The sequence below is a fragment of the Bidens hawaiensis genome, unplaced genomic scaffold (assembly GCF_021521415.1).
Source record: "Bidens hawaiensis isolate Kalapana, Puna unplaced genomic scaffold, B.hawaiensis_p1.1 tig00419509_1, whole genome shotgun sequence".
Lineage (NCBI taxonomy): Eukaryota > Viridiplantae > Streptophyta > Magnoliopsida > Asterales > Asteraceae > Bidens > Bidens hawaiensis.
Genome location: NW_027504884.1, coordinates 382,516 through 405,539, shown reverse-complemented (window position 1 = coordinate 405,539; position 23,024 = coordinate 382,516). Strand labels below are relative to the sequence as shown.

At 33.8% G+C, this 23,024-nt stretch overlaps 2 protein-coding genes and 1 pseudogene across 3 annotated transcripts; all 3 read left to right on the top strand.

The window, feature by feature from the left end:
* Positions 1-381: 381 nt before the first annotated feature.
* Positions 382-13,134, top strand: LOC143609193 (ubiquitin carboxyl-terminal hydrolase 5-like; annotated as a pseudogene). The gene is made up of 13 exons (XR_013149380.1): positions 382-734; positions 5,881-6,090; positions 6,184-6,327; positions 6,464-6,523; positions 6,867-6,962; positions 7,042-7,437; positions 8,524-8,664; positions 8,746-8,916; positions 10,219-10,476; positions 10,558-10,706; positions 11,318-11,769; positions 12,382-12,654; positions 12,759-13,134. The product of XR_013149380.1 is annotated as a ubiquitin carboxyl-terminal hydrolase 5-like (transcript).
* Positions 13,135-15,892: 2,758 nt separating this feature from the next.
* On the top strand, positions 15,893-17,814 carry LOC143609185 (cytochrome b561 and DOMON domain-containing protein At3g07570-like). The gene is made up of 4 exons (XM_077084012.1): positions 15,893-16,135; positions 16,225-16,630; positions 17,133-17,419; positions 17,516-17,814. The coding sequence occupies exons 1-4, from the start codon at positions 15,908-15,910 to the stop codon at positions 17,744-17,746; spliced, it is 1,152 nt and encodes a 383-aa protein (XP_076940127.1). The 5' UTR covers positions 15,893-15,907; the 3' UTR covers positions 17,747-17,814.
* Positions 17,815-19,844: 2,030 nt separating this feature from the next.
* Positions 19,845-22,734, top strand: LOC143609187 (uncharacterized). Its single transcript, XM_077084014.1, has 6 exons — positions 19,845-20,076; positions 21,407-21,505; positions 21,613-21,823; positions 21,938-22,029; positions 22,110-22,217; positions 22,487-22,734. Exons 1-6 carry the CDS (start codon positions 19,957-19,959, stop codon positions 22,646-22,648), a joined length of 792 nt encoding a protein of 263 aa, XP_076940129.1. The 5' UTR covers positions 19,845-19,956; the 3' UTR covers positions 22,649-22,734.
* The last annotated feature ends 290 nt before the right edge of the window (positions 22,735-23,024 follow it).

Below are 23,024 nucleotides of genomic sequence, written 5' to 3'. Positions count from 1 at the left end.
AAAAACACCGGTCTGATATGGAGTGGCGAAGCTTGGACAAATTCGTCTGCAGAAGGGGTGGGTGGGGGGACTCAAAATGTATATAAAAAAATCATTAACAGAGGAAAGGGTGGGGGGGGGGGGAGGACTCAAAATTTCAGTCGATAACGGGTAAACATACACTACGTATACAAATTTTCAGGCGAAAACGAGTAAATTTACACTGCTGTGCAAAAAAACAAAAGGGCCCGGAGATAACGGGTAAACTTACACTACTACTCGCTAAGCTTCGTCCTGATACGGTATTACCGGTTCAACCATTCGGTATGAACCCGTTATTAAAACATATTCGATGAAACCGAAACCCGAACCCAGAAAACAAACCGAAGAACACCCGAAATATCCGCATCCAAGGTCTTATTAGCATCGCCGGTGACATCTAAAAATAATAATAGGCGTGGTAGGGATGCTTCATCATCATCATAGCGTCACACCACCGCCGGTTAACGACACTCTATAACTAATTTCACCGACTTTAAACTATAATATAATGATAATACATACATTAATACGCCTTTATTATAACTCTCTACTATTACACTGAGTGAACAACTTATGACGGGGGTTCTGATGATGGACGTTAGTTCGCCGGTACGGTCACCGGAGGAAGAACGCCTCGTGATGCGAGACATTGTCATGGCTGATGGAGAAGCTCAGGCGAAGGAAGGAGATACATTCTGCTTGATCAATCAAAGGTAGTAGTTACTGATTATGTTTTGTAATACAGTGAATTAGATGCTGCAGGTTTATATAGTGTGTATGGTGTGAATTAGGTTTTAGTTTGGGAATATGAACAGTTTGTGAGCACTGTAGGTTGTAGTTTTGAGATGATGATTGAATTTCCAATATATAGTGTCCTCTGGCTTTTGAATGTAGAGGTTTTGGAAGATTAGGGTTAATAACTGGTTTAGTTTGAGGCTTTTGTAGTTTAGGTCATAGTTAATGTATCTTCAAAGGGATGATGATGAATTATGTTTTGTAATAGTTAGTGTGATGATGAATAAGTAGGTTTTGATGGTGATGTATTGTATGCATGATGAGAATTAGGGTTTAGTTGGGGAATATGAAAATATGAACAGTTTGTGAACACTGTAGGTTGCAAGTTTGAAATGATGATTGAATTTGCAGATCTTCTTGCTTTTGAATGTAGAGGGTTTGGATGTTTAGGGTTTAGTTAGTGGTTAACTACTGGTTTTGTTTGATGCTTTTGTAGTTTAGGTAATTTGTGAAGGTAATAATGATTATATTTTGTAATACTTAGTATGATGGTGATGAATAAGTAGGTTTTGATGGTAATATATTGTATGTATGATGATAATTAGGTTTTAGTTGGGGAAAACTAACACTTTGTGAGCACACTAGGTTGCAGTTTTGAGATGATGACTGAATTTGAAGATCTGTTTTCTTTTGAATTTGGAGGTTTTAGAAGATTAGGGTTAACAACTGGTTTAGTTTGATGCTCCTGTAGTTTAGGTCAGAGTCAATGTATCTTCCAAGGAAGGAGATACATTTTGTTTGATTAATCAAAGGTAATATTGTAATAATGATCATAAGTTCATATACATATCTGATCTTCATTATGCCTGTTATTAATAGTTAGTATGATGATGAATAAGTAGGTTTTGATGGTGATGTAGAGTGTGTATGATGAGAATTAGGTTTTAATTGGAGACACTGAACAGTTTGCAATCACTATAGGTTTGCAGATCCTCGTGCTTTCGGTTGAAGATTAGGGTTAACAACTGGTTTAATTTGATGCTTCTGTAGTTTAGGTCATAGTCACTCTGTGATTTGTGGTTTAGTTAAATGAATTTGCTATTGTGGTAGTTGTTTTTGGTCATTAATAATAGTTGAAGCTAAGTCATTGAAAGACATGAGTTTAGGTAAGGTGAGGCGTTTACCTGATGAAACTTTCACTGTAGGTTGCAATATTTGAGATGATGATTGAATTTACAGATCCTTTTTCTTTTGAATGTAGAGGCTTTGGAATATTAGGGTTAATAACTGGTTTAGTTTGATGCTTTTGTAGTTTAGGTTATAGTCAATGTACATATTTGGAGTAATTAAGGAGATACATTTTGTTTGATTAATCAAAAGTAATAATGATCATAAGTTCATATACATATCTGATCTTCATTATGCCTGCTCTAGACTTAGTTTACTGAAATTGTGAGTGTCAGTGGATTTGAAGATAAATAGGTAGTTTTTGATGGTGATATCCAGTATGTATGATAATAATTAGGTTTTATTTGGAAAAGAAATAGTTTGAGTAATGACTATAGGTTGCAATTTTGAGATAATGATTGAAATATGAAGATATCTTTGCTTTTAAATGTAGAGGTTTTTGAAGATTAGGGTTAACAACTAGTTCGGTGGAATCGATGATGAAATAGTATGTATGATGAGAATTAGGTTTTAGTTGGGCATAGTTATTAAAAGCGCACTGGGCGCACGCCTAGGCGCTAATTCAAGGCCCAGCGCAAGTAAAGCGCCTGGTGGTGGTCGAGGCGCGCTTCCAGCAAGATTCCGGCTAAAATTTGAAAATTTCGGTCAGATTCCGGCCAAAACTTGGAAATTTCGGTCTGAAATGGAGAAGAGTTACCTGGAAACGGAGGATAGCCTTTTTTGTGTTATCGTGTACATGCTTTAAAGCACAGGAAAGCTGCTACAAGTTTATTATTATTATTTATTTTAAAGTAAAGCATATGCACTGTTTGCAGCTCTGTTGTGCACTGTTTGCAGCTTTGCTGCTATTAACATGTTTTGCTACAGTAACAGCATGTTTGACTTTTCAAATCAATTGATAACATAAGATTTCTTTTTCATAAATGATAGGCTAAATCAAATAAATTTTTAATTTTAAAACTATCTTTTTACTTTTCTAATCTTTATATTATAAAATTTTAAACTTATTTTTTTAATTTTTAATTTTTATGTGTATTACATAATAGCTTTTGCTTTGTATATTTGAATAATAGTATTATTTTTCTAATACATACATATCTTTAGTTTTATTCATTTAGGTGCGCTTTTATTTTCTCAGGCCCTCGCTTTTTTTGCGCTTTGCGCCTAGGCCCTAGGCGAGACCTATGCGCCTTGAGTGTGCCTAGCGCTATTAATAACTATGAGTTGGGGAAAAAGAACAGTTTGTAATCACTATAGGTTGCAAGTTTGAGATGATGATTGAATTTGCAGGTCCTTTTGCTTTTGAATTTAGAGGTTTTGGAAGATTAGGGTTAACAGCTAGTTTAGTTTGATGCTCCTGTAGTTTAGGTCATAGTCACTGTGTATAGTTTGTGGTTTAATTAGATGAATTTGCTATTTTGGTAGTTGTTTTTGGTCATCGATAACAGTTGAAGCTACGCCATTGAAAGGCATGAGTTTAGGTAGATAGATCTTTTAACTGATGAAACTTTCTATGGTTTGAGATCAAATGTATATACATTTATACAACTAAATGTGACACCAATCCAGATTTTAGAAGTTAAGGGAGTCCCTCAATCTTTAACTCTTAAGATAACTTATTTAGTAAACGTTAGTCTTTGGCTTTGATGTAATACTGTAATAATCATCTTTATGAATAAGCATTGACTATTGATCTTAGATTATACTCGAAAGTTGAAAAAAAAAGATGTGATTTTAGCTTCCAATCCTTTGATGTTAACTTAGATTTTTTAGTTACCACTTGTTTTTGTGATTTACACCTTAAAAGATCTTTTTGATATGTGTTTCTTTCTCTCTAACTTTGAGAATCACAATAACTAAAATATGATTGAATCATTGAATAAACGTTCTGTGCGTATTCATGTACAGAGTCACGTCTTAATTGCTATTGTGAATCTTATTGTCATTTCGAAGCTATATTCATCCTAGTTAAACTTAGTTCTTGATAATTGGCCTAAAACTTCACTTCACCTACTGGTCTTATTATTAGAGAGGGATACAAACGATGCTATGCAAAGTTTACCCCTATAACTAGAGACTCAGATGAAAAATTATCAGTACATAGGTTTGAAAGAAAGAGATGCACTTTAATAGTTTGATGATATGAAAGCATATCTTAGCAAAATGCAAAAAGTATGGGTTTGTACCGCACATTTCAGCTATTTTGTTGCAGTGTTTGTGTTGTATAAAAAGAAAAAGGTGGCTGTTGTAAGAAAGATATACAAAAACTAAAATTGAGAAAATGAGGTCTTTGGGAGAAACGGAATATTCTTTAGGAGAATATTGAAACCATAACAATATCATTCATATTTACAATTGTCTTAGTACTTCCTCCGTCTCATGGAGATAGCTGAACTTATGATTTGGGACACTTCATATTAGTTAGAACAACTTAATTACAAGCTAATATTCTATATATTTCATAGTCATCGCCACAAAGTATGTACACCACCAAATTTAGTTGGCATAATATTTCTATTTGCATTTTGGGAAACAAACCTTATGAGTAATTTTAAAATTCACATGAATGGCTTTTAATATGTTTGTTTTGGAAAGTTCTATCTTCCTAGTACATTGCTATAGTATAGTGCAATATTGATGTTTTCATAAATATGTTTTTAGTACTTTCAACTATGAAATACTTGAACTTGTTGCGTGGGAGCTTGTGGGCATACATACCAATCGTATGTGAAGGGAAATTTATTCTCTCTAAACAAAAAACACACTCACATTCATGCTCATAGCTAAATATTTTTAGAGGCTTACACACAAAAGTTATTAGCCTAGGTGTCATAATTACAAAATGTATATGAACTATTAACTTAGGTTTGATTTTATAGATTGTCTGTCAGCTTGTTCTATTTAGGCCCATTGGGCTTGGGCCACTAGAAGGGAAGAATATCATAGATTTTTATACGGCATAACACATTTACTAATACGGCTCAAAAGCAAATGTGGACATTTTTAGAGAATAGTTATTTAGTGTATCAGAGGATATAATTACACAAATCTGTTCCACCGCTTTGCGTTATTACTAAGCAGCTAAGCTTTACACCCTTTTTAGAGACATCCTCAACGCCGCCTCAAAAATCTTTGTGTATGAAAGCACGGGAGAGACCGATAATGGTAGCGTGACAGAGTTGTCACCAGAGCAACAAAGACAAGTGATGATAGGCATTACTCTAGAAGATGAACTGCAAGTCAAAGAAGGCGATAATTATTATTTACTCTCTTTTAGGTAATCCAAATGCATATATGTATAGTGAATTTTCCCGTCTTTTGTTATGTGTATAAATCTTTTGAGATGGGAGTTGAATTTGTTGATCCTTTTTCAGTAGTTTGAAAAAATAAAGGTTTTAGTTTAGATCTAGTGGATTCGTTGTCTTTGACTATACACATACTTCTTTTAGGTGCTGGAGAATTTCTTGATCTTTATGGTGGTGAGCTTCTTGATGTTTATCTAAAAATTTAGGGGTTCAGTATAGATCTAGTGGATCCGGTGTTGGGACTATATAATGTGCTTCCTTTAGATGCTTCTAAGTTTCTTGATCTTTATCTGTATGAATTACTTGATCTTTATGCTGGTGAATTTCTGGATCTTTTTATAAAAGGTTAGGGTATTGGCATTCACTAAGCCATAATGTATGTATTTGGATGTGGTTATGAGTTTCTATGGTATAAAATCTGATATTATGTAGATCTATAAGATTGTATGTAACCAAATTCATTGTTAACTCCTAAGATAACAATTTATTGGTATTAGAGGCTGTTAATATTTCATAGACATTGTTAAAGAGGAAGAAAAATTTGGAAAGAGGGAGTTACGTGTAGTATGTATGTTTATATGTTCATATAAATTATAAAGTCCTTATCATATTTTTTACTGTTTTGTGACAGATGGTGGCGAACTTGGTCTGCATTTGTCAATCAAAACCCTACAACTGATAGCAGCTCAAGTATTTTGCAGAGGCCGTCAAGAATTGACAATACTGAATTGATCCGTGATTTATCACCTGATAATTCAGTTATTGATATTCATGATACATTAATTGAGGGTACTGATTACATATTGGTCACTGAAAAAATTTGGAATCAGTTTTATGCATGGTTAGTTTGAAGTTTGAACCTGCCTGATTATTTTCTCTTTAATTGTCATTAATGTTATTCAAATATATGGTTGTATGAATTTTTTGAGTGCAGGTATGGTGGGGGTCCCACGTTGTCTAGGAAACTTATAACCGTGGTTCATCAAAAACAGAATTAACTGTAGAAGTTTATCCTCTACGCCTTCATTTGCACTTGGTTCCAAGGGTTGATCAGTCTTTCATAAGAATTAGCAGAAGGGTACATCTGTGCTCTTTATATGATAACGAATTTCTGCATTTTTTTTAAATTAAAAAGAACCGTATTGTCTCCTTTTTTTTGTGAAAAAATATGTAGCAATTCTGGTTTTCACAAGATGTTAAATATTTCTGGACAGGAAACAGTTGGAGAACTATACAGGAGAGCTTGTGAGATCTTTAGTCTTACATCAGATCAAGTAATGATGTTTTACTAGAATCTTTTACATAGGGTTGGTTTTTAGAGCGGGCTCAGGGTTGGGTATCGGGTCAAATGGGTAAATTTTTTACATGTCAATTTGACTGGCCCAAAACTTTTTGTCCAAAATTTCAAAATAATTTGTAATAAATACTTTATGATTACTACAACAGTGATCTATTTATATATTTTTTTTCATTTTACTCATTTGAACCGCTAAAGATAAAACATAACCCGAATCGATCCGTTCATATGCAGATGGGTCGGAGTTATCTCTACTTTCACCTTTTGATTATCTTTCTTAATAGCTTACACTTTTTTTTCATGTTTTTTATATCTGTCAGGTAAATATCTGGGATTACTATGGTCGTCGAAAACATGCTTTGTTGACTGACCTAGATAAAACACTTGATAATGTCCACATTCAAACGGACCAGGATGTAAGTTACTTTATTTTGTCTTACTTCACAATATTTTAAGTTATACTTGCTTCACATTTCTTGTTTCTGGTGATTACAGATTCTAGTGGAAGTCATTGATAACAGTGGCATCTACAGAGCTGCTGTTAAAGTTAACAGTTCTTTGGGGAACGGTCATGTGGCAGTTTCAGATCCTTCTAGTTCAAACCACTCAAATGCAGTAGGCTCCTCTACAAACAACGGTTTCTCTAAAAGCTACAACAATTCAAAGATTGCAAAATTTCAGAACTTGCCTCTTGCAACAGAAAAGGGACCAGCTTCTTTTGGTGTTAGCACTAGGGGTTCTTGCGTTGGTCAAATTGGTTTGCTGAATTTTGGAAATACATGTTTCATGAACTGTGCAATTCAATGCCTTGTTCATACACCCGAGTTTGCTAGATTCTTCAATGGAGATTTCCATCAAGAAATAAACTGGCAAAATCCTCTTGGCATGGAGGTATTTCTCAACCATAACCCAAAAAATTTGTAACATCCTGTTTTCGAAATTTGAATGAAGTGTCTAGTGCTATTTATATTCCAAGGTGGCTAAAACGGATGTTTATGTTTGTGATTAATAGGTAGGGGTATAAACGAGCCAAGCCGCTCGTGAATTACTCGAGACTGGGTCGCTAAAAGCTCGAATCGAGCTGAGCTTATACAAGCGCAAGCATAAATGAGACTATTACTATATAATTTCAATTTAATATGTTTAATATATAATATATATTATGTTATATATACAAATCATCATCATCATCATCATCATCATCATCGTACTCAGTATATCCCACCAATAGCAATGCTATGGTAGGGTCTGAGGAGGGTAAGATGTAGACAGCCTTACCTCTATCCCATAGGGATAGAGAGGCTGCTTCCGGTGAGACCCCCGGCTCGATAGTAGTTTTGCATCAAGCCTTGGACATAAGGCACATAGCACTCAATCATCGGGACACCGGCTGATTGGTGCATGTGCCCTTGTCTTTCGGCTATCAACGCCACCACATGATGCCTGATTAACCTTCCGTCACTTTTAACGTTATTTTCACGAGATTAGTAAAATAACGTCAAAATTAGTGCAATTTTACTTTTGCCCACCCGAGGGTTCACACATATATACATTATATGCGCGCACCGCAAGCAGGGCGTATGTTATATATACAAATATGTATAAAAAATAATTATATTTATACATAAATTAAATAATAAATAATAAGCGATCTGAGGTCAATCCGAGCTCAAGCTTGAAAAATTACTCACGTGCTGAGCTTGAGCTTTAGGTAGCTCAAAACGAGTTGAGCTCGAGCTCTCTGTGGGTTAAACGTGCTGAGCTTGAGCCTCGTTTAAACCCCTGATAATAGTGCGATAAACAATTCAAATGATTGATGGTATTTGGGGGGGCCAAAGTCACCAAACTGTCAAACTCTAACTTGAGGGGTGAGGGGTCAAAACGGTGAATCTGTCAGATTGGTCATATGATCGTATGACTTGGTACAAATGCATTATTACAATGTAGTTTATGTTAACAAAAAGAAATGATATGTAGGGGGAGTTAGCTATGGCATTTTGTGAATTGCTGAGGAGGTTGTGGGCCCCAGGACGGACTGCATTTGCTCCACGGGCTTTCAAAGCCAAACTGGCCCGTTTTGCACCACAGTTTGGAGGACATAATCAGCATGATTCTCAGGTTTGTTGTGGGACATTGAGGTTTCAGGAGTTTAAGGTTTGATGCATTAGTTGAAATTATGAAATGTTTTTTTTGGGTCAGGAACTTCTTGCTTTTTTGCTTGATGGGCTTCATGAGGATCTAAACCGTGTGAGAAAGAAACCATATATCAAATCTAGTGACGCAGATGATCGTTCAGATGAACAAGTTGCTGATGAATATTGGGCTAACCACATAGCACGTAATGATTCAATCATTGTCGATGTCTGCCAAGTGAGTATGATTTTTAATTTAATTTTCCAAGATTGTTAGTTTTTAAAATTAATTTATTTGAAATCTATATTTAAATCATGATTTTGCATATAGTGCTTAGTAAAGATGGCAAGATGGATGGGTTGGGTAATGGATCAAAACGGGCTGGGTCAGGTTGACCCAAAACTCCAAATTTTTTAAATTATTTTACAAACATTTAGAGTGTCGGATATGATGAAATGATGTATTGTTAAAAATAGGTTCATTTTCATATAAAAATGAGTTAGGCGGTTTTATGCATTAAAAATACACATTGGTTTGAGGGACTTACTTTTACTGCAAAATGTTTTTTCAACCTGTTAGTCGGCCTGTAACGGTGCATGTTCATGTTCGTTCATTTAACTTTAACCAAACAAGCGCTACTGCAGGTTAGCGATCATTTAGTGTGATAATAGCGGTAGTTAGGTATTTTTTTTCTTTTTTTTTTGTTTTTGTTTTTGTTTTTGTTTTTGTTTTTATTTTATAATATCAAAAACTGTTAAAACCTGCTTATTGACCAAACAGCAGCACCTTCCACCAATTCCACCACAAAAGTTTAATTTTCTGAATGAAAACTGTAATTTTTGTTTTAAAATGTTTCTACTGCCTTACCGCTAAACACAAAGTAGCGGGCGCTATTTCATCGCTATCGCGACGTAGCATATGGGTAGGTCGTCACTATTGACCGCTATTCGCTATTGGCAACTATGCTAACAACACTTTCTTGTTCGTGTTCACTCGTTAAGAAAATGATCGTTTTCATGTTCGTTTATTTTCCTTGGATAGCAATATCAACGATTGGTTCACGAACGTAAACGAACATAAACGAATGAACAAAACTGAGCATAGATGAATATAACTGAAGATGATTGAGCGAACACAAAATAAAAGTAACTGTGAATATCAATCTGTTGGTCCTGAAAATCATAATAAAACCAAACTAAATTCTAACGGGTGATTTTTTTATTTCATAAAGCTATATTAAATTGTAATGGATTTCAAAAATATATAAATATATAAACGAACGAACTTAAAAAAATCTAAAGTAACGAACATAAATGAACAGACGAGACATGCTTTCATGTTTGTTCGTTTACCTAAATGAACAAAAAACGGTGCTTGTGTTCATTCGTTTATTAAATAAACGAACTTCAGCCCAATGGTGCACTAAACGTTCGTTTAGTTGCAGGACTACCTGCTAGAGATAAAAAAAATGACCTGTTATTTCTTTATATCTGTACAATAATTAATAAAACCAGTTCCTTTCTCTTTTTTATTTGACAGGGACAGTACAAGTCAACTTTCATTTGTCCTGTAAGTGATAAAATCTCGGTTACATTTGACCCGTTTATGTATCTCTCCTTGCCACTTCAATCAGCCAAACCTCGTACAATGACAGTGACGGTTTTTAGCTGTGATGGTAGCGTGATTCCTGTTATATGCACAGTAAGTGTACCAAAATCAGGCCGTTTCCGAGAATTGATACAAGCAATTGGCAATATGTGTTCAATAAAACCAAACGAGAAAATTCTGCTGACTGAGGTGAATAATATTTTGAATTAAGTGGTTACTATATTAAGGTATGTTTGTGTCATTCTGAGTAAAAAGAACTGTATTGTTCAGATTCAAGATCATGTCATTCATTGGTTCTTTGAAGACCCAAACATGTCTTTATCTTCCATCAAGGATGATGCGTGCATTACTGCTTACAAAATCCCTACATCAATGATTGACAGCAGATATCTTGTGTTGGTCAACCGTCGTGAAGACCCGTAAGTTAATGATTATTTTTTAATATATTTTTGGACTAAATGATCTTGTGGTTTGACCATATTGCAAGTTTGATCCACATGTTTAAAAATGGCAAATTTAGTCCAAACATCTGTGGGAGGGTTGCATGTTTTTTTCCATTGTTAATTTCAGTTAGTTTTAACGAAAAAGTGATGTCATGTGCCATGCATGTGAGGGTAATTATGTTTTTTCAAATTTGGAACCCTAATAAAATACTCCTTCAAACTCTAGAACCCCTAACGTCGGCTTCATAACCTTCAATCAATGCAAAATCAAAGATTCAGTGCATAATCGAAAGTGGTGAAGTCGAATTTAGGAGTTCTGAAGTTTGAAAGAGTATTTTACTATAGTCCAAATTTGAAAAGACACAATTACCCTTACATGAATGGCACATGACATCACTTTTCGATTAAAAACTAACAGGGGGCTAAATTTGCAATATGGTCAAACCACAGGGACCATTTTTCTATTTTTTGGACTAAATAAGCTGCCAACTAGTAAACCTAATCTAACTTCTATTATTTATTATTATTATACTCTAGAGTTGGTTTTGAATATACTGTTTGTTTAATATTACTTTTTGTTTGTTTAGGGAAGGAACATGGAAGCCTTTTGGGACACCACTCGTTTTTCCAATCTTTAACGATGCAACGATTACACAAGGCGATATTCAGTTAATAGCTCAAACAATGCTCTCTCTCCCATGCTAAAACCTGTTACATCATCAGGCCCGCCTTCTGCCACCAACGGCGACTCGTTAATCAAATTTCCTTTAAAGTTGGTCATAAAAAACAATGACCCGATTGATATCTCAAATGAAGAAGAGACAGCCATTAAGTTGCCTTCATCTTTATTGTCGGTGATGCTTTATATTGATTGGTCTCAACAACTTATGAACAAATTTGATATGCATTATTTGGAGAACTTACCAGAAGTTTCTAGAAACGGGTCCGCGCCAAAGAAAGCACGCGTTGAACCTTTTTCTTTGTATTCATGCATAGATGCTTTCCTGCATGAGGAACCCTTAGTACCTGAAGACATGTGGTTAGCTTTTCTCTTTCGAATCCTATGTTGCGATTATCTTTTGTTTTCTTCAATTGTATTTATTTCCATATATACCCCTTCCTATTTATATTTCTTTAAACCCTATTTTTTATTTGGATTTTGATCGACATCGAGGATTAGCAGGCGGATTGAATCATCGTCTCTCCTCTTTTGCTCTCTCGACAGCAGATAATTGAAAAATCGAATTTGTATGTTCGAATCAGTCAATTGAACCAAGTATAATCACACGATAATCGAACGATTAGCAAAAAAAGTTCAATATTATAATTTGAGAAAACTATCGTGTATACGTAAAAATTAAAAAATATAATAATAATAATAAATTAAAGTTAAAATTGGGTAAAAAATAAACAAAAATATATTTGAAGGTATAGATGGGCATATATGAAATTATGAAGTTTTAGAAAATAAGGATAAAATGGTCATTTATTAAATTGTTTTTAATTGATTGAGTATATTTGATTAATAAATTACTTTGTAAAGGCATGCATGATATATTTGTTTCACATGGGTATATACGATATTTTCTAAGTTTGTAGGGGTATATGTGAAAATGCCTTTATTTTATTAATGTTATCTAATTTTTTAAAGGTTTTGTCCTCAATGCAAAGAGCGAAGGCAAGCAAGTAAAAAGTTAGATCTTTGGAGGCTTCCAGAGGTGCTCGTGATCCATTTAAAAAGATTCGCGTATAGCAGAACCATGAAAAGTAAACTTGAAACATCGGTCGACTTTCCAATTCATGAACTTGACTTGACCAAATATGTTGCTAACAAGAACAATAATCGTCCTCAAATTTATGAACTTTATGCGTTGGCAAATCACTATGGTAACTTGGAAGTGGTCACTATACTGCACATGTCAAGGTTTGTTCCTTACCGTCCTGAAATCGAAATCAGATATTTACATGTAATAAAACTAACTTACAATAGCATTTATTCTTTTAATTTTTTGGTTTTGTTTGTTTCAGCTTCTCCATGAGAACAAATGGTACAACTTTGACGATAACCATGTTTCAGCCATTGGTGAAGATGATGTGAAGTCAAATGCTGCTTATGTGTTATTCTATAGGAGGGTGAACACCGTTGCACCATCGGTTAGCAGTGTGGCTCGTTCTTCGTCAGCTCAAAACGTTTCTTCTTTAAAGTGATATCTTCGTAAGCGTATTTCACAACAGTTTCTATTTAAGATGAGACCATATTGTTGTGATCATGGATTTACCCTAGAACTTAGATGGTTTTGGAGGTTTGGAAGATTTTAGAGTTTAGGTTATTTGAAGTAACTGGATTTTTTTATATTGATTATTATGTTGGGATTTTTTTTACTTATGTCCTGTAGATTTCCTTTTTTTTGATCTTTTTTCGTTTTCGTTGGTTAGCTTAGCTTGTGTAGGTGAGAAAATATTTGTGGAAAAGTAGGTATTTAATGTTCACGGTTTGGTTGACCGGTTTTCACAAAAATTTGGATTGAGCTGCTAACTACTAGAAACCGAACCGGTCAGTTTGCAAGTTTGGGGGGTTTGAACCTTTGACCGATTTTTTTTAATCATTAGTTTGTAGGGTGTGCATGGGTCGGTATTAGGCCTAACCCATGACCATAATTGATCCATTTTGGCGGTCCTGGTAAATCTTTTTTAAAGGTTATTGCGAGTTGGTTAACTTAACCGTAACCAAAACAATGTAATTGGGCCTGAAAGTTTTGTACCAAATATTGCATTTAAAACGACATGACATAATACAACAAATATATAATTCATAATATTAATATCAAATATTAAAAAATAACGGGCGTTATATAATCTAACAATTGAAATTCAAGTTAAGTCGATAATAAACGTTGAACCAAAAACATCAAAATGGTATTAATCCATAATATGTTTGGTGGGGTTAATCCCAAACTTATTGTCGGTTAAATAAATGGGTCGGTTCGGTTATGACGGGTTTCGAATTATCTTTAACCAAAACTGACCCACCTTTGGTGGTTTTCGGAAATTCATTGAACCGTTCCACCAGTTATGTCGGTTATTGGTTAAAATTGGTTTGATTATGTCGGTTATGGTTTAATTAACAGTTATGACGATTAAGATACTCATCCCCGGTTTGTGTTGAAGTCTTTTTTAAGTTGAAGTCTTTTTTAAATGGTGAATGTGATTATGGTCCTTCAGGATTATAATAATATACGGAAGAAATACATATATAATAAGGTGAAATGGTTGGTTCCAAGTTTATTGAACTGCTAAACTATGAAACCGTGAAAATTGAACTGGTTGGATCTCAAATGCCTCCGTATTTTTTTTTCTTTTTCGAGTTTTAATTACATATAGTGTATTTAGTATGATCATATTATTAGAACAATAAGCTGTTTTTTAAATGTTAATAACTTTCGGTGGCCTTGAACCTATTTTAAGTTGTACTCGTCCAACAAACGAGTTCATCTTTAAACTCGAGCTCATTTAAATTTGTTGAGTCTTTAGCAAGCCGGTCTCAATTAGCAAAGATATACTATTTACAATTATGCAATACTCTAAACAACAAAACTTGTGAGTTAGTCTATATACTATTACATGAGCATATATTATTATTATTATAAACAAATAAATATAAAATTTATGTTCACCTTGATCTTAATAAACGGCAGGGACGGTTGAGCCATTTGTTATTTTGGCAGTTCATTAAACATGTTGCCGTCCATTGTTTCTTTCGGTTGTTTTTTTCTGATTGATATACGTTTACTACTACATATGGAATTGGAGTATGTATATAACATGTATGACATAGTTTCTCTCGACCTCCTTACAAATGTAACATGACAAATCACTCTTAAAAGTGTAATCGAAATAAACGTTACGTTTTTAAAAAACGAGGTTAAATCATTTCTCGAGATAAGTTGTTACATTTTATTACTAAACGTATCTGTAATATATTATCTTTTTAATTATCAATATCCATACCGTGTCATGCCATATTTTAAATATTATTTATAAACCCGACAATATGATTTTCATGTGGTTATAAATTATCCGTTCTCTTTCCGGTTGATGCATAATAGGAGAACATCATATTTATCTGTAAGAATATCTAGGGTCAGCTAACCTTTTGAAGCGTAAAGCGGATTTTAAATTTAGGACCCTTTTTATAAAATAAAATATTTTTTTGCATAGGATCCTAACATGTAGGAGTATGATAGCCACCTATTTTTGTATGCACTTTTTTTAAAAAGGAACCAAGTCGCACAACTCCAACAGAAAATTCTAAGAGATTGAGAGTTTCGGTAATTATGATCGAAATAGGAAGAATTTTGAGTATAGTCTTTTATTTAAAGGCCAGTTTTATAAAATAAATTAAAAGGATCACTGAACCCAAAGTACAAAGAAAACAAAAGAGAGAAACACCAAATAAAATAAAAGAAACTATAAAGGAAAATTTACGAAATTAAAATGACGCCATCTCTCTCACTCGAGACCCGGTCTCTTGTTTCGATTACTTATCCTATGGAATGACATAGCCTTATCCTATGGAATGAAATGTGAGGACGCAAAACTTTGGTTTATTTTTATACAGTCAAACTCTATGTAAACATAATGAACAAATTGAGTACATCTACTTTTATATTATGTGGCCTTCATAGTTAGTTGATCTAGTATTATATTAGTTTTGGTTAACTTCAACGTTAGTTTAATAAAAACTTAATAAAATTATTATATTTAATATACAAATATCTAAGATATTACTTTTGTACAAATTTATATGCCACAAGACTCAACCATTAAAAAAAGTCATATTTCCATTTTTTTTTCTCACATGTACATGTACTCCATTTGGTGCTCTCATATTGTAGTCACTATTACATAATATTAACAACGATGGTTGTACTACACAAAATTATTTTATTGCCGTTTAGTAAGTAAGTTGGAATATAATTAATGGTTAAGCATATATATCAACCAACCACATAAAACAAATAATTAAACCAAGTCAACCCCAACCACATTCAATTATATTATCATCATATAAAATACTTGTATTCAAACATGTTCTATGCACATCATTCACCCACTACTTGCCCTTCATCATATCATATCATATCATAGCTACAAGAAATTAAGAACTAATCAAAGAGATGATCAAAGTCATACCCATGATGAAATTACTCAAAAATCTTTCATTTTTGCTAATTTTAGCATGTTCATTGCATATGCATATGCATATGCGTATGTTCCATGCACAAACAACCCACGATTCATGTAGTTCCAACATAAATTTTGCAAATCTCAATGGTCGAATCTTATTCGACACGTCTTCTCTCAATTGTTTTCCTGTCTGGACGTCCGAAGGTTTCATCCTTAGAGTAAGCGTCTTCATTCATAGCTTCTATTTATTTAATGTTTGTATTATTTGCTTTGTGTTTATTATGTGATGTTTTTGTTTGTTAAATAGTATTCACAAGCTGGACCAAGTTTGTGGAACTTTGTGTTATCTACACCTAACACAAATTCATATATTGGAATGGGGTTTTCGCCGAATGGGGGCATGGTGGGGTCCAGTGCGGTCGTGGGTTGGGTGGCTCGAGATGGTTCGACCAACATGAGAAGGTATTTGCTTGGTGGTCAAACACCGGCTCAAGTGTTGGTGGATCAAGGCGACCTACAAATTCCTGGAAACACGTCATCAATCTTTGTAGACTCGGGGCGGATTTACATGGGGTTTCAATTGGTCACGGACCAACCAAGACAACGGCTCGTGTATTCAGTTGGGGACAGCAACAACCCCTCTCCAGGCGCGCCTAGCTATCGTTTGACTCAACATAGGACTATGATGGCGATTAGATTGAACTATGCATCCGGTAAGTTTATTAAAATTAGAGGTGTACATGAATTCGGAAAAATCGATCCAAAACCAAAAAAAACAAACCGAAACAAAAACGACACTTTGGTTTTATGTTTTTTTTTGTTAAAACCGAACATATAGATTTTTAATTTATATTTTGAATTTAATTTAATTTATAGATTACCGTATATTTTAGCCAAAATGTATAATACAAAATTAATTATCAACTAAGTTGACTAACAATAAGTTTAGGCCCAAATTCATAAATTTTGCCCAAAAATTTTTTTGGCCAAACTTTTCAAGCTATTGACAAAATCAAATAAACCGAACCAAACCCATACCAAAAGCCAAAAAGCCAACTCAAAAACTGACATTTCGGTTTTTGGTTCGGTTTTAGCCTAAATCTGAAACTGATCCATGCACAACCTAATTGAAATTGACTCATTATAAATGAGCGTGTGACATGATGTATGATAAAATTTTTTGATATTATTGTATATGTTTATCGTGTGATATAGGTCAAGCTAGCCGTGTTAAGGCCCCTTACTCGAATTTGAGAAGGGCTCATGGAATCTTGAACATGCTAGCATGGGGCATATTGATCCCTATTGGCGTAATAGTGGCTCGCTATTTTAGGCATATGGACCCATTGTGGTTTTATGTGCACTCGAGTGTTCAATCATTAGGGTTTACTCTTGGAATAGCGGGTGTGATTGCAGGGTTTGTGTTAGAAGGCCGTCTTGATGCAAGTGTTCGAAAGCACAAAGGACTTGGTGTAACTATTCTTGTACTCGGTTGTCTTCAGGTTACCATGTTTATCGATCTCGTTGCTTGTTGATATCTTTTTTAACGTATACTTTGATTTGGGTTTATATAACACATGAATCTTGTTTTCTAATAGGTTCTAGCTTTATTGGTCCGTCCATCTATAGATGCAAAAACGAGAAAATATTGGAATTTGTATCATCATAATGTTGGAAGGATTATGATATCATTTGCGATTTTTAATATTTTCTACGGTATCCATTTGGCTAAGGCGGGAAGCTCATGGAATGTCGGTTATGGCATCGTTCTTGCGATATTTGTTATAACCATTGTGATTTTAGAACTTAGGATGTTAAGGAAAAAATAGATGATCAACTTGATTTTGTTAGGTTTCGTACTTTCATGTGTGGAGGTGATATACCTGTTATTATTGTTTTCAATTATGTTTATATGTTTAAATTGTTATACCTTTTAAACCTAGACTCTGTGAGATTTATATCCTTTTAACTATTTATGTTGATGTATGAATTTTAATACATTATATTGACATGTTTACAATGTCTTTTATACTTAAAGTTTGAGATGTATACATTTCGATTATTTGTGATTAAAATAAAAATTGTTCTTTTCATTTTATAAAAGAGTAATGCTCAATAACTCATGGGTCCTTATTACATTTATGTAAATTTTCTTTTAAGATACTCATCTTTAGTTAAGATAAAAAAACAAAAAAATATAAACCGTGCATTTGATATTATTCATGAGGGTCGTTACACATGATGTGACATGCCATTGTACCGTCATATCATTATAAACGAGCACATGTATAACTAATTTTGACATACTCAATTCATCTTATTTATCATAGCTAAAAGTGCTTAAATCGGTTGCGGTTACCATCTTAATAAGTAACTAGGATTTAGATCCCGTGCTTCGCAGCGGGACCACTAAATCGAACAAAAAAACATACGTATAAACGTAAAATCACGAAAGCGCTACGAGTCAACGCGAAGTCAGTTTGTATCAGGTTACGACATCGGAACTAAACAAAAGAAATAAAATCGTCAATGTTAAAATACAACAATTTATCATATATAGAATCAAAAAAACCGGCACGTTACATCTACGAACCAACACAGATTCTGTTAGTATCAGAGGCGCTTACACGTGTTCGTAAACATAAATTAGTAAACAAAAACAATATTTTAAGGGCGGTATCAAACGTTGAGCGCGAATATAAAAGCATGCGACGATAAGATATTTTTTAAATCATGAAAAAAGTTTTGATAACTGTAAAGACGAACTTTAAAAAATACGAAAACAACATATAACGTCGATACTTGTCTAAGTTTAGTTATAATAGTTGAAAGTAAAAAGTAAAATAAAAAGAATAAAAACCTAACATTTTAATTTGTAGGGTTATTTAGTTGTATTTAAATTTTAACTAATGAAATCTTATAATATTGAATAGTAAATTCTACAGTAATTTTGTGAGGAGAAGTTAGATCTGCTTTTTAATATATATAATAATTCACGAGACCTCACTTGGTTGCTTAGGGCTTATGAGTTAATGACTTCCTGGGACTAACTGACAATCATGTCCATATTTATGTCTTATAAAATGTTGTATGTCTTCAAGCTACAATAACATGTTTGCATACTTCAAATCATTACAATCTATAAACGTTATTGATTTTGGTCCACAAGATTCTTTTATATTGTAATCTCAACTAATTTAAAAAGTCTGAACACCAGCTAAACACTTTAACAACACCTTGTGATTGAGAAAACAATAACCACTCCCAGTTTATAATATACTTGTCACGCACATGACAAAAAATGTCCGTTCAGCTAACTATATAACCAAAAATAACTCAAACAGATTGCTTTTTTTTTCTCAAGCATAATCCTAGGCTTACAACCAAATGCCAACAACATATCAATATGTTTATATCTTCTCAACAATATTTAGTAAAATCGATGATAAACAATAAATTAATAATAATAATAATAAATAAATGTGGTGTAGTGACAGGAAACATGAGTTTCTCAATAGAGACCCAAGTTCAACCCACACTTACAACATTTTGGAGGGTACACGAGTGTCTCAATGCAAAAAGACTGAGATTTTTTATGATCTGCAGTTCGATCCTGAGGTTGTTCGGGTTTACCACCAGTGGGCCTTCGGGCGTACGATTTTTCCCCGGAACTAGAGATAACTTGGAGAAGTTTAAGGGCTTCGTATGGCTGACGGTGACCGTTTTGCCATTAGGTCATCCCGTACGGAGTAAATAAGCTTTTTATGTTTGTTAACTGTTAAAGAAATAAATAAATAAAGAAACATATAATCAGAGGACTAAAGTGTCAGATTGTAAATAGTGAAAGGGTTTATGCATACAAACATAAAAGAAATAAACGGGTCAGTCAACCGCTCCACTAACCCACGATTAATCGGATCTATATAATAATTTGATAGCGCGCGAGAAACCCTCAATTCACAAATTCAGGCGCAAATCAGCAATAACTGACGTCAGCAATCGGCGATTGATTGATTGATTGATTGCATCAGCAGCAGCAATGGCAGCCGGAGAAGAAGCAGAAGAAGATAAGAAGAAGCCTTCAACGCGATCTTCAATGAAATCTCATGTCTCGTTCAATAATCATTCGAAATGGAAAGACAAGATTTCATTTCATTTCGTTTTTAGGTTTTATTAATATGTGTTTCGTTGATTATTAAATATTAAATTAGTTTTAGGCTTCAATTGGCAAATTGTAGTTTATTATTAGTTGTTAATTAGTCACTCAATTACACAATTTATGTATCAAACACTACACTACTCTTTAATGATAGGTTTATTTATATCTTAAATGATATAACAATATATATTATTTTGTTGTTAAATGATATTATGGAAAATTGTGTGTGTGTGTGTTTGTGTCAAGATGAATATTAAGTGCTAGTCGTTAGTCGTTTTTTCAAGCTCAGGCTTTGGCCCGTTTATTATTATTTATTTATTAGTTTATATGCGTTTAATTATTTTTATATATTTTGAAAAAAAGAAAAAAACCTTACATGAGCCTAACCTCCACGCGAGCTTGTGTGTAGTACCTTAAACGAGCCAAAGATTGGCTATGTCGTGTGAAATTAATGCATAGAAATCTAAGAGAGTTAAAACTTAAAAATACACAAGGCCCGTTATGGCTAAACGATATTCCCATACAAGGCTTGAGTTCGGACTCGAAAACTAAACGAGGTTTATATGAGGCTCGGCTCATTTCAAGCTTTTTATTGACGTGATCTCGAGTAGCTCGCGAGCGGCTCTGCTCGTTTGCACCAGTGCTACTGCTGTTAGACCTAATTGTGCAAAGTTTATTGATCACAGAGCTTCTGTTTTTGGAACTATGATGTGGTGTGAGCAATTGTTTATTTGATCTCAAATTTCAAATGTGGACTTGTTATTTGGAAGATATAGAGAATCTTTTAGATTACTGAAGTGTATATAGGCCTGAAAATGAACCGAATGTTTAGGAACTTTTCGGATGGAAGTTCCTTTATTTAATAAACAAATGAACATGAATAAAATGTTTTTGTTCGTTTAATTAAACGAACGAACATGAGCACACATTTCTTCGTTCATTTATGTTCGTTTAAATTTTAATAAATACATAAGTAGTTTGTGTTTGTTCATTTATATGAATGAAAAAATATGGATGTGTTTTGATGAACTGTGATGTAGTAGACTTGTTCTTTTGAGTTCGTTAATGCTAACTTATGTTCGTTTATGTTTGGTCAATTGTGTTCATGTGTGTTTGTTTATATTCGTTCGTGAACTGTTCGTTTGGGTTTTAAACGGACGAACATTAATGAACATGAACATTCCCATTTTCTTAATGAATGAACATGAACAAAAAATGTGTTAGATTATATGATCCTGTTTGTTTAAAGTTAATTGAACGAACACGAACATGCCCTCGTTTTGTTCATTCAGTTTGTTTGCAGGCCTAAGTATATTATCTTGTGTTGTAGCTAAGGGAAAACTGTTACAATAGACTTCGAGCCGACAGGAATCGCCTTTTGTGGAAAATGAGGTTACCTGATTCAAGGGACCATTCTCCTAAACACGAGGTTTGTCTTCTCGTTTATGTGTGTGTGTAATTTTCTTCTTGTTTGTTTTCCTCGTGTGCTGATTAGTGGTTTCATATTACTGTTATAATTAAAGCTTTTCATTGCAGGAGTTAATTAAATCAACATTCCAAGACATTGTATCTGATGAACTAAGAAAAATAAAAGAGACGCCAATGAAAAGCTGTTCGGAAACCAGTGATGATATGTTATGGGAATACGATGGTGTTCATGCAGCATACCAAGGTGACTGTGAAGAAATTTTGTTGGAAATGCAAAAGATTTTTTATGAGGATCTTAATACTGAACAAATTGAAAAAGGTATAGTTTGATTTAGTATAAAATGTGGATCCTTTTTATTTCTTTCTGTTAATGAGATTATTTTATTATATTTTTTGGATTTTATAGCTTTGTGTTTATTTCTCATACTTGCAGAATCAAATAGCTTTATTAAATTATGGGATGATGAGGAAGACGAATACCTAGCTCGTGCAGTTTTTGAGAATATGCAGCTGAATGATGAAAAGGTTTGGCCATCATAATATTCTTAACTTCTAAAATTTTAAGCATAAATATAATAAAGTATATGTTTATATGTTGGCAATAGGCGGGAAATGAGGTATGGTGTCCCATATGCAAGCAAGGAGTGTTGCAACAAAACCGTCATCTTATCTTTTGTTCACTTTGTGAGCTTAAACTCAACAGAGACGATGAGGTCCTAATAACTTAATCTTTACGTTCACATTTAGTAGCTGATTATATATAGGGATGCCAAAATGGTCAGTTGGGTAACGGGTCAGAATGGGTTTATGTCAAAACAAGCTGAGTTGACTTTTTTGTATGGGTCAAAGCTGATCATAGTAGTTGATGTGTTTTAACGATCACTAAAATGTTTCGAGACTTTCTTAGGTTTTGGGTCAAAGCTGATCATAGTATCTTGTTTTGTTTTAATGATTATTAAAATCTGTTGTGACTGGTGATTAGGTGACTCTGGAGTTTCTTAGGGACCGATTAGCTGAAGCTCATGGACAACATTTTGATAAGGGGTGCAGGATGAGGCCAAAGTTCTGTATCCGGTCTAAATTTGGTATTACTGCCCTGTACATGGAGTGTCAAGATTGTAATACTTTTGAGATTGTAATTTAGCATCTTTTGGCTTTATATTCTTTTGGCAAATATGGTCTTTTACAAACCAACCAAGCTTCAATAATTAGTCAACTGCTTTAGTTTTTTATTTTTTTCTTTTATAATATTAAATGAATTGAAACACATGATTTACAACTTTTTTTGTCGTTCCCCTATGAACATTGCATCTCCATCGTTTATACACGGCAAAGGTGTGGTTTCTGTTAACGCTATGAAGTCAACACTTCAAGTTTTCTTGGGGCAAATCGGTTGAAAAATCAAGTGGCGCATAACATGCAATGGTCGGAAATCTGATTTGACGGTTTTCTGGTACCCCAAACGAAGGGTCATAAGTCATAACTACCTTGTTAGTATTAGTACCGTTTCATTGGGCTAT